Source organism: Mesoplodon mirus (genome assembly GCF_964341445.2).
Source record: "Mesoplodon mirus genome assembly, chromosome: 5".
NCBI classification, from domain to species: domain Eukaryota; kingdom Metazoa; phylum Chordata; class Mammalia; order Artiodactyla; family Ziphiidae; genus Mesoplodon; species Mesoplodon mirus.
The window spans coordinates 88,878,319-88,890,371 of NC_138980.1; the positions used below are offsets into that span (position 1 = coordinate 88,878,319).

Sequence of the window (12,053 nt, forward strand, 5' to 3'; positions counted from 1 at the left end):
CTCATATTTCACTGGTGAGACTTAGTCATATGGCTGCAGTAGCTACAGAGCATGGAAAAATATAATTTCCAGTTGGATGGCCATGTGGCTGGCAAAAATTAGAATAAAGGTGATGCTACAGAAATATATACCACACCTGTCTTATGGATTTATGTATCTACCAACTACTATATTCCTCTAGAGGTGCCCTAGAGCAGCACGGTATAAGGAATGGGTCTGCAAACGTTTCATGTAAAGAGCCAGGTAGTAAATATTTTAGGCTTCCTGGGTATATGCTCTCTTTTGCAACTACTGTTGTGGTGCAAAAGCAGCCGTAGACTGTATGACTATAAGTAAGCGAAAGAACATGGCTGTTGTTTTAGTTATCTATCAAAACATAACAAATGACTCTAACATCAGAAGTTCAAATCAACACACATTTATTATCTCACAATTACCATGGGTCAGGAGTCTGGGTCTTCACGTAGGATCTCACAAGGCTGCAGTCACAGTCAGTTGGAGTGTGTTCTCTTCTGGAGGCTTGACTGGGAAAGAATCCACTTCCAAACTCACACAAGTTGTTTCCACATCTATCTCCTTGTGGCTGTAGGGCAGAGCGCTTAGGGCCTCAGCTTCCTGGTGGCTACTGGTTGCCCTCAGCACCTACAGGCCACCCGTAGTTCCTTGTCTTGTGGTTCTGTCCACAGGCCCTCTTACAACATGGCAGCTTGCTTCTTCAAAGCCAAGAGGGGAGAAAGTCTCTAGAGTGAGTTTGGTAGCATGACAGAATTTCACATAATGTAAGTCACGGGAGTGACATTCCATTACCTTTGACAGATGATTGGGAGTCTGTCCATCAGAGCTGTGTTCCAATAAAACTTTATGAAAACAACTGGTGGGCTGGATTAGGCCCACAGGCCATAGTTTACAGACCCCTGGCATAATAAATAAGGTGTAGAACCCATTGTTTAAGGTAAGAAAAGATAAAAATTAATTGAATAGAGTTAGAGAAAAAGAATCCTCAGAGCCAGAGGAGCTTTGTAGAAACACAGTCATAGAAAAAATGCATTTCAGATTCTGGTCCTATCCCATAATACACCTATTACCTTGTTAATGAAAAATTAAGAATGGGATAGATGAGCATTATGCTCGAATTTATTTATCATAAAATAGAGTTGTTATTGGAACTCTAACTAAATTCAAAGTGAAGGGGCTTCATAGCAAGCTTTCTCCGATTTTAGTTCAATTCAAACCTTACCTTGAATAATTTCAACAGAAAACCTGGTCATTTTCTTAGTGATTATGAAAATGACAGCTAACACTTACATGATTATTGCAAATCAGAAATTATGCTAAATGTTTAACATGAATGACCTCATTTAACCTTCATAACACTCCCATGTAATTTAGATTATTATTATTCCCACCACAAAGATGAGGAAACTGAGCTTTAGCGAATTAAGCAACACAAAAAGCAGCAGAACTAGTATATGACTCTTAGTCTTTCCTGAGGGTCCAGACACTTAAATTTTATTTGAAGCGTAATGGGAAGTCTTTGAAGGGTTTAAAGCAGGGAGGTAGTGTAATTAATATGATTAATGTTTTAAAAATATTAGCTCTGTGTGGAGACTGGACTGAAGTGGGGCTAGAGGAAGCAAGGTAGTCCAGGGCAAAGATGATGGTAGCTTGGAAAAGGTAGTATCCTAGAGATATATTTGCAAGATATTTAGGTGGTAGAAGTGACAGGCTACCTCTCTAATTGAAAAGCACTCCACTATTCCCTTGTTCATGACACTCTAGCCACACTGATCTTTGGTTCCTAAAACGCGCTAAGCCTTTTCCAATCTCTGAGATTCTGCACTGGCCATTCTATCTAGAATGCTTTTCACTGTATTCTGCCATTGCCTCATTCTAACTCATCTTACAGGACTCAGCCCAAATCTCACTTCCTCAGAGAGTCTTTCCTTGATGCACCATCCAAGTTTCGTCCTATCTTTGATTTTCTCTTAAGAGAATCCAATTATTTTTCATCCCATACTTATTCACAATTTATTATATTTTGCTTGTTTTTCTTTTACTTTTCATTTTTAAAAAATTTTACTTTATTTACTTTTGGCTGCATTGGGTCCTCGTTGCTGCGCATGGGCTTTCTCTAGTTGCGGCGAGCAGGGGTTACTCTTCGTTGTGGTGCGCGGGCCTCTCATTGCGGTGGCTTCTCTTGTTGCAGAGCATGGCCTCTAGGCACGCAGGCTTCAGCAGTTGTGGCACGTGGGCTCAGCAGTTGTGGCTCGCGGGCCCTAGAGCACAAGCTCAGTAGTTGTGGCGCACGGGCTTAGTTGCTTCGTGACATGTGGGATCTTCCCGGACCAGGGCTTGAACCTGTGTCCCTTGCATTGGCAGGCAGATTCTTAACCACTCCACCACCAGGGAAGCCCCTAACTTTTCATTTTATGTTGGAGTATAGTTGATTAACAATGTTGTATTAGTTTCGGGTGTACAACAAAGTGATTCAGTTATACATATACATGTATCTATTCTTTTTCAAATTCTTTTCCCAATTAGGTTGTTACATTTTGCTTGTTTTTTAACTGTCTAACACATTACACTTCAAGACGCCAGGAACTATATTAATTTTGCTCATCACTGTTAACATAATGTCTAGCATACACACAGTTCCTGGCACCATAGGCAGTCACTGAATATTTGTTGAGGAAGTAAATGTCTGACTTCAGTGCTTTTACGCTTAAACACTGTGCAACTGTTTTTCACATTTGCTGACTTTAGAAGAAATTTTTCTCTTCTATCCCTCTGGAATTATCAACATAACATATCCCAAGTAATTAGTGATGCTTCAATCTCCAACCCACTCTCACTCTACACTCTTCCCAAACCCATTCCTAGATTTTAAAAAATGTTGAGAATAAAATGTACAGTAGGAGGAAGAGGGTAATGAAGTTGGCTTGAGGCAGGTGAGTTCTCATTTATTGTTGGTAAGAGTATAAACTGTTATGAACCTTTAAGAAAACAATTTATCAATATACAAAAATGGCCTTAAAATAAATGTAAATAGGGACTGCCCTGGTGGCACAGTGGTTAAGACTCTGCACTCCCAATGCAGGGGGCCCGGGTTCAATCCCTGGTCAGGGATCTAGATCCCACGTGCATGCTGCAACTAAGACTTCACATGCTACAACTAAGGAGCCCACCAGCCACAACTAAGGAGCCCACTAGCCACAACTAAGGAGGCCATATGCTGCAACTAAGGAGTCTGCCTGCCCCAACTAAGACCCAGAGCAACCAAAATAAAAAATAAATAAATAAAAGTAAATAAATAAAAACATATACAAAGAGGGATGTGTGTGTATTTGAATTTGCATGAGATACCTGAAAAGATAAACCAAATGCTTCTAACTAGTTAGGTAGGTATTTCTAGGGAGTAAGAGAGCAAAATAGACTTTTTTAAAAACACTTTTTAAAAAATATAGGCAATTTTATATTTATAATAAAATCCCAGTAAAAGTAAAAACACAGGGCTTCCCTGGTGGCGCAGTGGTTGAGAGTCCGCCTGCCGATGCAGGGAACATGGGTTTGTGCCCCGGTCCGGGAAGATCCCACATGCCGCAGAGTGGCTAGTCCTGTGACCCATGGTCGCTGAGCCTGCGCATCCGGAGCCTGTGCTCCGCAACGGGAGAGGCCACAACAGTGAGAGGCCTGCATACCACAAAAAAAAAAAAAAAAAAGTAAAAACAGAAAATAAATCTTCATACTTTTGGCATAATAATCCTACTTCTGGGAACCTGTATTAATAAAGTAATGAGAAATGTGGTTTAGGGTTTATTTATAATGATCTTTACCAGTTGAGTTCTTTAGTATTTTAAGAAACTAGAAATAATCTAAATGTCCAACAACAGATTGAATAAATAAAGTGTAACTCATTCAAATGAAGGACTACTTAAAGATAGTAGAGAAAGATATATGAATAGAAAAAAAAAAAAAACCTTCAATAAAATCTACCAAAATGTCATTAACGGCTGTTTCTGGATGTTGAGAGTCCATGATTTTAGGTTACTCCTTTATGACTTTTTTGGTGTTTCCTACTTAAAAATAATCATATTTTATAATTGGAGAATTGCAAATATTATTTGTAGTACTCCTTTCTAACAAGTAATTTATATTTTTATTCAATCCTCATGACAAGCACTCATACAAAACATGTTTATTTGCTAAGACAGTAGGTTTCAGTTCCCACTTATGGCTCCACCCACCTTATTTCTATGAAAATGTAACACACACCTTAATAATCTTTGGGAATGATATCTTCTTTTACTTGTGTATCGTAACAATGGTGGTAGCTTAAGAAATACAATTATCTGGAATTAAATATATTTCAGGAATAATTATGTTCTTAGTTAGAATTAGACCTACTACTTACTTGTCCTTCCTTCAATGCCTTTGGTCAGACTTTCCTGAACTAGATTGATGGAGAGAAAACTATTTACCACTATTTTAAGCTACAAATAGGAAATTTCATTATGAAGTGTCACATTTAACTTAGATACCTACACTGGGAGTTAAGTTGGCATCAAACCAATGAAAACTTCTACCTATTCATATGGTCACTGTTGGGAAGGCCCAACAAATTCAACTTGAAATGATGTATGTTTATTTGTACATAAGAAGTCTGAAAGAATATTTACCAAAATGTTTACAGTAGTCAGGTACTTTCCTCTGGGGACCAGCAGAACAGAGTGTAAAAATATAAGATAGATCCCACAAGCTACATATAGAAACAAATCCCATTATATTATAAACACGTCTTCTAGATATCCTATCAATCGAAGTTTGAGTTTAAAAACTTTTCAAATCAACCAAGTATGGACAGCCACTATAATATTTACATTCTGAAATAATCCAAACACCTAATCCTTCTAAGCAACAACATACAAGCACACATATAAATAAGTAAGGGCATAAGTTCCATATACTGAACATTTATTTGGGAGACATTTAACATTCATATTATTCAGATACCTCATGTAAAGAATGTGATTTAAATCCAGTGGTTCTGTTTAACTATAGGATATTTCTGAAATCAAAGTCTTTCATGTGAAGTCATATTTGAATCTCTCTCTGTCTCTCTCTGTTCTCTCTCTCATTTTCTTCCCCCCTCCCCTCTCCCTTTCTCTCCTTTCCTCCCTCACTCTCTGTCTTTCTCGCTGGAAATAATATAGTGCAGACATTTCATTCATAAAAAATTCAACTGATATTATTTTCTGCAGGCAACCATACTCACATTTATATAGATCCGTAGCATAAAATACTGTGCACTTCAGTTCAACTAATTCTAAGACATAAAAATCTTCTTGGCTGAAATTAACATATTTACAAAAAGAGAACATAAAATTTGTTTTACATTCTGTTTTAAAATTTTAAGGATAATCATTTAGCACTCATTACAACTATTTTTATTCATGATCTGAATCTGTCTCCCACACCTTGAAATGAATCATTATTAATTTTCAGTACAAAAAAAACCACACAAAAACCTGAACTGTTAGTAAATCATTAAACTCAGAGAAACAATTAAAGTGCACAGAGATGCTCATACTGGAGTTGGCTGATGTACTAGTACTAGTACTAGTAAAATACTAGTAAAATTTCTTTCCTATATTATTTCCCAAGCAAAATACACTCATTATATTAAAGGAAACAAAGGCCATAATGTATTTAATTGAATGTGGCTACTTTCTTATTTTTATTAATGTAATTAAAGAAGTTCTGTGTTCTAAGGTACATATTACACTTTGTATCCATGGACCCTTCTTGATACACAGAAGTATCATCAAGTATGTAAAAAATAAACAGGTCAGGCAATAAAGCAAAAATAGGACAGTAAAAACAATATGATATTCACTTTTGTTCCCCTTAAAACAAAAATGTGGGCTTCCCTGGTAGCGCAGTGGTTGAGAGTCCGCCTGCCGATGCAGGGGACATGGGTTCGTGCCCGGTCCGGGAAGATCCCACATGCTGCGGAGCGGCTGGGCCCGTGAGCCATGGCCGCTTAGCCTGCGCGTCTGGAGCCTGTGCTCCGCAACGGGAGAGGCCACAACAGTGAGAGGCCCGCATACCGCAAAAAAAAAAAAAAAAAAAACCCACACAAAAACCAAGAATGTTCTTAACAATTGCTTGCTGTTGGCTCACAGAACTGGAGAATGTATATTAGAACTTCAGTACTCAAAACAATGATCTTCCTTGGCTGTTATTTGTATAAGAAGCAATAAACCGTATAATTTACAAGAAGAAAGCTAATGAATCCTTCAGAAAACACAACCTGGCAGTTTATCTTCAATGCAAAACAATGAGGTGGCAGGAGTGTGATAGAGAAACCAGCCTTTGAGAACATCATGTAAGGGAATCCAGCTGTGCTTGTATGGTCTCTAGCTATTTACAAAGACAAAAAAAATAAAAAGAGAAAGTTGGTGAAGGGAGAGAAATTCATATGAAGTGCTGTTTAGAAACATGCAAATGAAAGAAAAGAATGTAACTGGTAACTATGTATTTTAAATGCACTCACATAAGCAATAAATATACCACTTAGAAAAGTTTTCTTTTTATGTGGATATTAGAATTCAAGCTTGCTGTTTTCAAATTTGTAAAAGAGGATTTCTAAATACTACTGTTTAAAATGCACCCAGCTCTTTCATTTTAGATTTTTAAAGGGGGGAGGGTGGTAGAGGGGGCAGTGCATTTTCCTGGATTGCAAAATCAGTATTTACAAAGAAACACGAAATATCCTCAAAGATAAATCTTTAAAGGCCTGGTATCTGCCTTTTCCCTTGGGCCCAGAAATTAAAATATTTAACATTACCTATCTCTAAAGTGCCAGTGTGGCTAAATACCACACAGTTTATTATTTAATGCTTTACATTAAAACAACAATCCTACTGCTTTAATTAAAACCATATCCATTCTCTTCCTGATTTAGTTTGTCAGAGTCTCTTCATCTTGGCAATGCTTCCTACTGTGAAACATAAGATGTTTATAAGGGAAGTTTAAAGAACTCAACTCTGTAATGGGCATTTAAAAATAAGAATTCATAAAGTAGAGGAAACATTGTGAAAAACCCCACATTATCAGAAATTATTTTAAAAATACAGACCTTGTTATAGAAATCAAACAATTCCTTGTGACTGAATTCCACAAGAACTTTCTTCAGGCTCTGTAAAGAAAAAAGAAAGGAAGAAAGAAAGAAAATAATTTAGTTGTGTACAATCTACATTGCATTTTTTTCTCTCTCCAGCTAGCCTCAGAATATGCCATATTATTCTGAGTGGTTTACAAAAAACAAACAAACCAAACTTACCTCCTCTACTCAACCCCATTGTTCCAAGAACTCAAAAATACATTTAATAACACTCCACTTTAGCAAAAGGTTTCAACTCTATAGGGGTATCTGTTCTTTAAGCTGACTCCACAAAGGTTAATAAAATATATTCCAACAAGAGAACAATTTCATTATGTATTTTTTCAAGGCAGAGATAATACATGAGATTATATTTCATCTTTCTCAGCAGTCCATTTGAAATCTAGTAAATACCATTACACAAAGACACTGGAGGCAGCATATCTGATTGAACTCATCCAGCCATTAATGCCTCACGTCAGCACAGCTGCTGCCTCCAAGCATTAATCTAACAGTTATGATCTTAACATGGTGAGATTGTTACCTTTTGTAATGTACAGACTCAGCACAAGTTAACAATTAACACAACATCTTCAAAGCTGGGACTTAAACCTGCTCCTTCCTTTCACCTCACATGCAATAGAGAAATCTTTATGGTTGCTACAGATGCTAAGTAATATTGTGTACGTATGCATGATAGTGCAGTAAAGTGTGACATTAACCCAACCCACCCCAATCCGCTTTTGGTTGATTTTGTAAACTGAGGAAACACTGTTTCTGAAAATTGTTCAAACGTGTTTATTTTACTCAACGTACCTTTGGGAAGTGAAAGTTAATGGGGAGAGAATACCAAGAATGTGTCACCCGCTCTGACCATACTGTCATGCTCACGTGACATACAACAGGCACCATGAATTGAAGAAGTGGAAAACTGTTGCAACACATTGATTCATGCACTTAATTGCCTATGGTCATTTCCAACACTGTATTAATTCTATTTCTCAGGTTCTATGCTCACTTTTTTCTTTGTTTTCTTTGTTTTAATGATTCCATTTCCATTCACAAAGCCAACATTTTCAAAACAAGTTTTCTCCTAATCTTAGGAGAGTCAGTGGGGCTCTGCTCAGAAATGGCACCTCCCTTTCCATGAAGCCTAAGCACATAGTCTCAAATTCCTTTCTTTGTTTTCTCTTATACACCCATGTAAGTTTTAAAATGAATGAAGAAGCACACCAGCTTTAAAGCCTTATCCTTTACGAATGATAAAAAAAACTATGAATTTTTCAAATCATATTAGAAGCATCAGTTGGTTAACTGGCACATATCCTGAAACCTTCAAAGGCTGAATCGGCATTATCTAGCAGTGCTATATTTCCTTCCAGCAGTTAAAGGGGAATGATAAGCCTAGGTTTACCCTAGGGAAAAGCAAAGCAAGTTCATTTCTTTACCACCCCCTTCCCAGCCGAAAGTTAGGAGAGACTGAAGACTGAATCAGTATGTGAACAGCTCATTTGATGTACCCCTAGAGGTAGCAGCCAAGCTAGCCTCTTGTTTCCTGTATTTTGCTTTGCTTTGCTTTCTTTCAGGGTAGTGTTTTCTAAAATGTTACACTGAGGAAAGGGAAAGAAGGTAACTTTAAAAAAATACTTCTTAAAATAATAGCTAAAATAATGTGTGTGTGTGCATGAGTGTGTGCATACATATGGATATGTTTATTTTACACACACACACCTATCCATCCATCCATAATAGTAATCCCTCAGTATCTGCGGGAGACTGGTTCCAGGACCCACTGTGGATACTGAATTTTCTGGATGAAGTCCCATAAATGCCCCTCCGGATCTGTGGTTCCGAATTCGTAGATTCAAACAACCGTGGATGAAGTAGGGCCACAGTATTTATTGACAAAAATCCAAGTATAAATTGACCTGTGCAGTTCAAGCCTGTGTTGTTCAAAGGTCAACTAAATTTAGTGTCTTACTTGACTGAAATACTTAGCCCCACGAAGGAAAAAAACTGATACCTGATATAAAATTTCTAATGTTTGACACAATAACTGGTAGCTATTATCATTATCATTTCCCATTCAACTCAGAATGACTTAGAGAAGACCATGAGAATATGAAAGAGTGTCAGAGTGGTTTTAAGTGTTTCATGTCTATGTGTAGAGAGCTTATCCTAAATTTTGAGAATCTATGTTTACCTAAGGGGTGGCCAGTGACAGTTGTTTTTTAGGTTTAGGGAAGTAAGGATGGAGCTTAGGTGTGTAGGATAAAAAGGAAAGGGGGGGGCTTCCCTGGTGGTGCAGTGGTTGAGAGTCCGCCTGCCGATGCAGGGGACACGGGTTCGTGCCCCGGTCCGGGAAGATTCCGCATGCTGCAGAGCAGCTGGGCCCGTGAGCCATGGCCGCTGGGCCTGCGCGTCCGGAGCCTGTGCTCCGCAGCAGGAGAGGCCACAACAGTGAGAGGTCTGCGTACCGCAAAAAAAAAAAGAGCTAAAAATGGGGGCTTCCCTGGTGGCGCAGTGGTTGAGAGTCCGCCTGCCGATGCCGGGGACACAGGTTCGTGCCCCAGTCCAGGAGGATACCACATGCCGCGGAGCGGCTGGGCCCGTGAGCCATGGCCGCTGAGCCTGCGCGTCCGGAGCCTGCGCTCCGCAACGGGAGAGGCCGCAATAATGAGAGGCCCACGTACTGCAAAAAAAAAAAAAAAAAAAAAAAGCTAAAAATGAAAGTAACCAAAATTTCTTTCAACAGAAGAATATATAAGTAAGTTGTAGTATAGTAATACAATGGAATGTTATACAGACATGAAAATAAACTATAGCCAAATACAATATATCATGCATGACTAACAAAATAAAGTTGAACGTCGGGGCGGGGGGCACAGAACAACATGTATGATTAATTTCATGCATATGAATATTTAAAAAAACAACAGAAAAGGTTTTAGAGACAAATGCTTAGGTGGTAAAAGTATAAAGTAAAGCAATAAAAATATTACCAGAAATCCCAAAATACTGATCACCTCCGGGTGACTGCAGAAAGGAGGCAGTAATTGGGAGGAGGCATAAGAGAGGCTTCTGATTTCTTACTATTGTTATTATAAATTAGGCAATAATTTATTTCTTGATCTTGGTGGTAGGTAAAAGGGTGCCCTTTTTTTTTGACAAATTACTGTGCTCTTTTTCTGTATGTGTGCTATATTTCCCCAATTAAAAAAACCCGGCACTGTTATGTGTTAAATTCATTCCTTTTTATTCAATAAACTTTTATTAAAGGCCTACAGGCCTGTTCTAGGTGCTACGTAAAGAGCAATGAGCAATAGAAATCAAAATCCCCCATATTCTAGTTGCAAAAAACAGACAATAAACAAGAAGCGTAATAAAGACAATAATAACAATAATAATAAAATCATCATCATAATTTACAACATACATATAGAAATGTTTGTTGGTGATAAATGCTAGAAAGAAAAATAAAGCAGGGGGAGGGAATGTGTGTTTGGGGGTAGGTAGGTGGAGATTCAAGGTTAGATGGTCAAAAAGGGTCTCACTGAGCTGATAACATTTGAGTTAAGATTTACAAGAAGTAAAGGAGTAAAAAAACCCCACAGAATAGGAGAAGATATTTGTGACTCATTATCTAATAAGAGTATAGCACCCAGAATATATAAAGTACTCCTATAATTCAACAATAAAAAGACAAACCTATGTGGGTGGGCCCTAATCCAGTATGACTACTGTCCTTATAAGAAGAGATTAAGACACAGACACACACAAAGGAACGATTGTATGAAGACACTGGAGAAAGATGGCCATCTACAAGCCAAGAAGCGAGGCCTTAGAAGAAACCAATCCTGATGACACCTTGATCTCAAACTTCTAGCCTCCAGAACTGAGGAAATAAATTTCTGTCATTTAAGCCACCCAGTCTGTGGTACAGTTATGGCAGTCCCAGCAACGAACAATAGGCCCCATCATCTCTTCTGGGACGGAGAGAAGATCTTTAAGAGCAACGGAAAGCCACTGGAGAATTTTAAGAATGATGTAATTGTATTTACATATTAATGAGTCACTTTGGGTTTTATTTGTAAATGGATTAGAGCTGGACAACCTAGATGTGGAGAAACCAGTTAGGAGGCTATATTGCATTTGTCTAGGCAAAAGATAGTGACCTGATCTAATGTGATGGCAACAGTGATAGAGAAAAGTGAAAAAACTTGAAAAATGGTTTAAGAGGTAGAAGAGATAGCATTTAGTGAAAGATTTGAGTTGGAGGGGGAGGTGAAGGAATAGGTGGAGTCAAGAATGACTCTCGAGTTTCTGGCAAGAGAAACTGATGGATGCAACTGAGATAGGAAACTAGAGGAGGTAGATGCGAAGAAAGAGAATCAAAAGTGCACTTTCAGACACAATTAGCTTGATATGTCTGTGATATTTCCCTGAAAATATGTGAAATAAGTCTGGAAAGACAGAAAAGGAAATTAGATAAGAGATATACATTTGGGAGTTACTGATATATTGCTATTTAAAACTGAATGAGACTGCCCAGGAGAAGAATGCAGTATGAGAAGAGAGGGCAGCCTGAGACAGAACTCTGCGGAACTCCAATATTTAGGGTAAGTAGGTGTTTCATAAATGATGAGTATCACCAGGTCCACAAATGTTTTCTGCATGGTATGTGGAAATGTATGGCATTTATGACATGAATCAAAATAATTTAGTAAGTTGGCACACAGGCAATAAAACTGGGTGGCTTGCCTTCAATGTTCCATTTTCCAGTAAGACCCATTAAACTCACTAATATTGTGAACTAAATATACACAGACTAGAAGATTTACTCTCTTTCTTCTGCCTTATACATATAAGATTGCAACCAAGAACCCATTTA

At 38.0% G+C, this 12,053-nt stretch overlaps 1 protein-coding gene across 2 annotated transcripts in view; it reads right to left on the bottom strand.

Annotated features, from left to right (window-relative positions):
- Window positions 1-402: 402 nt before the first annotated feature.
- The window catches only part of COMMD10 (COMM domain containing 10), a 180,048-nt gene continuing 168,397 nt past the window's right edge, over window positions 403-12,053 (bottom strand). For both annotated transcript variants that reach the window (XM_082620615.1, XM_082620616.1), the window contains exons 6-7: window positions 7,139-7,198; window positions 403-6,420 (exon numbers count right to left, since the gene is read on the bottom strand). In XM_082620615.1, the coding sequence (XP_082476741.1) occupies window positions 6,382-6,420; window positions 7,139-7,198 (99 nt within the window). In that variant the 3' untranslated portion in view covers window positions 403-6,381. The remainder of the gene's footprint in view (window positions 6,421-7,138; window positions 7,199-12,053) is intronic.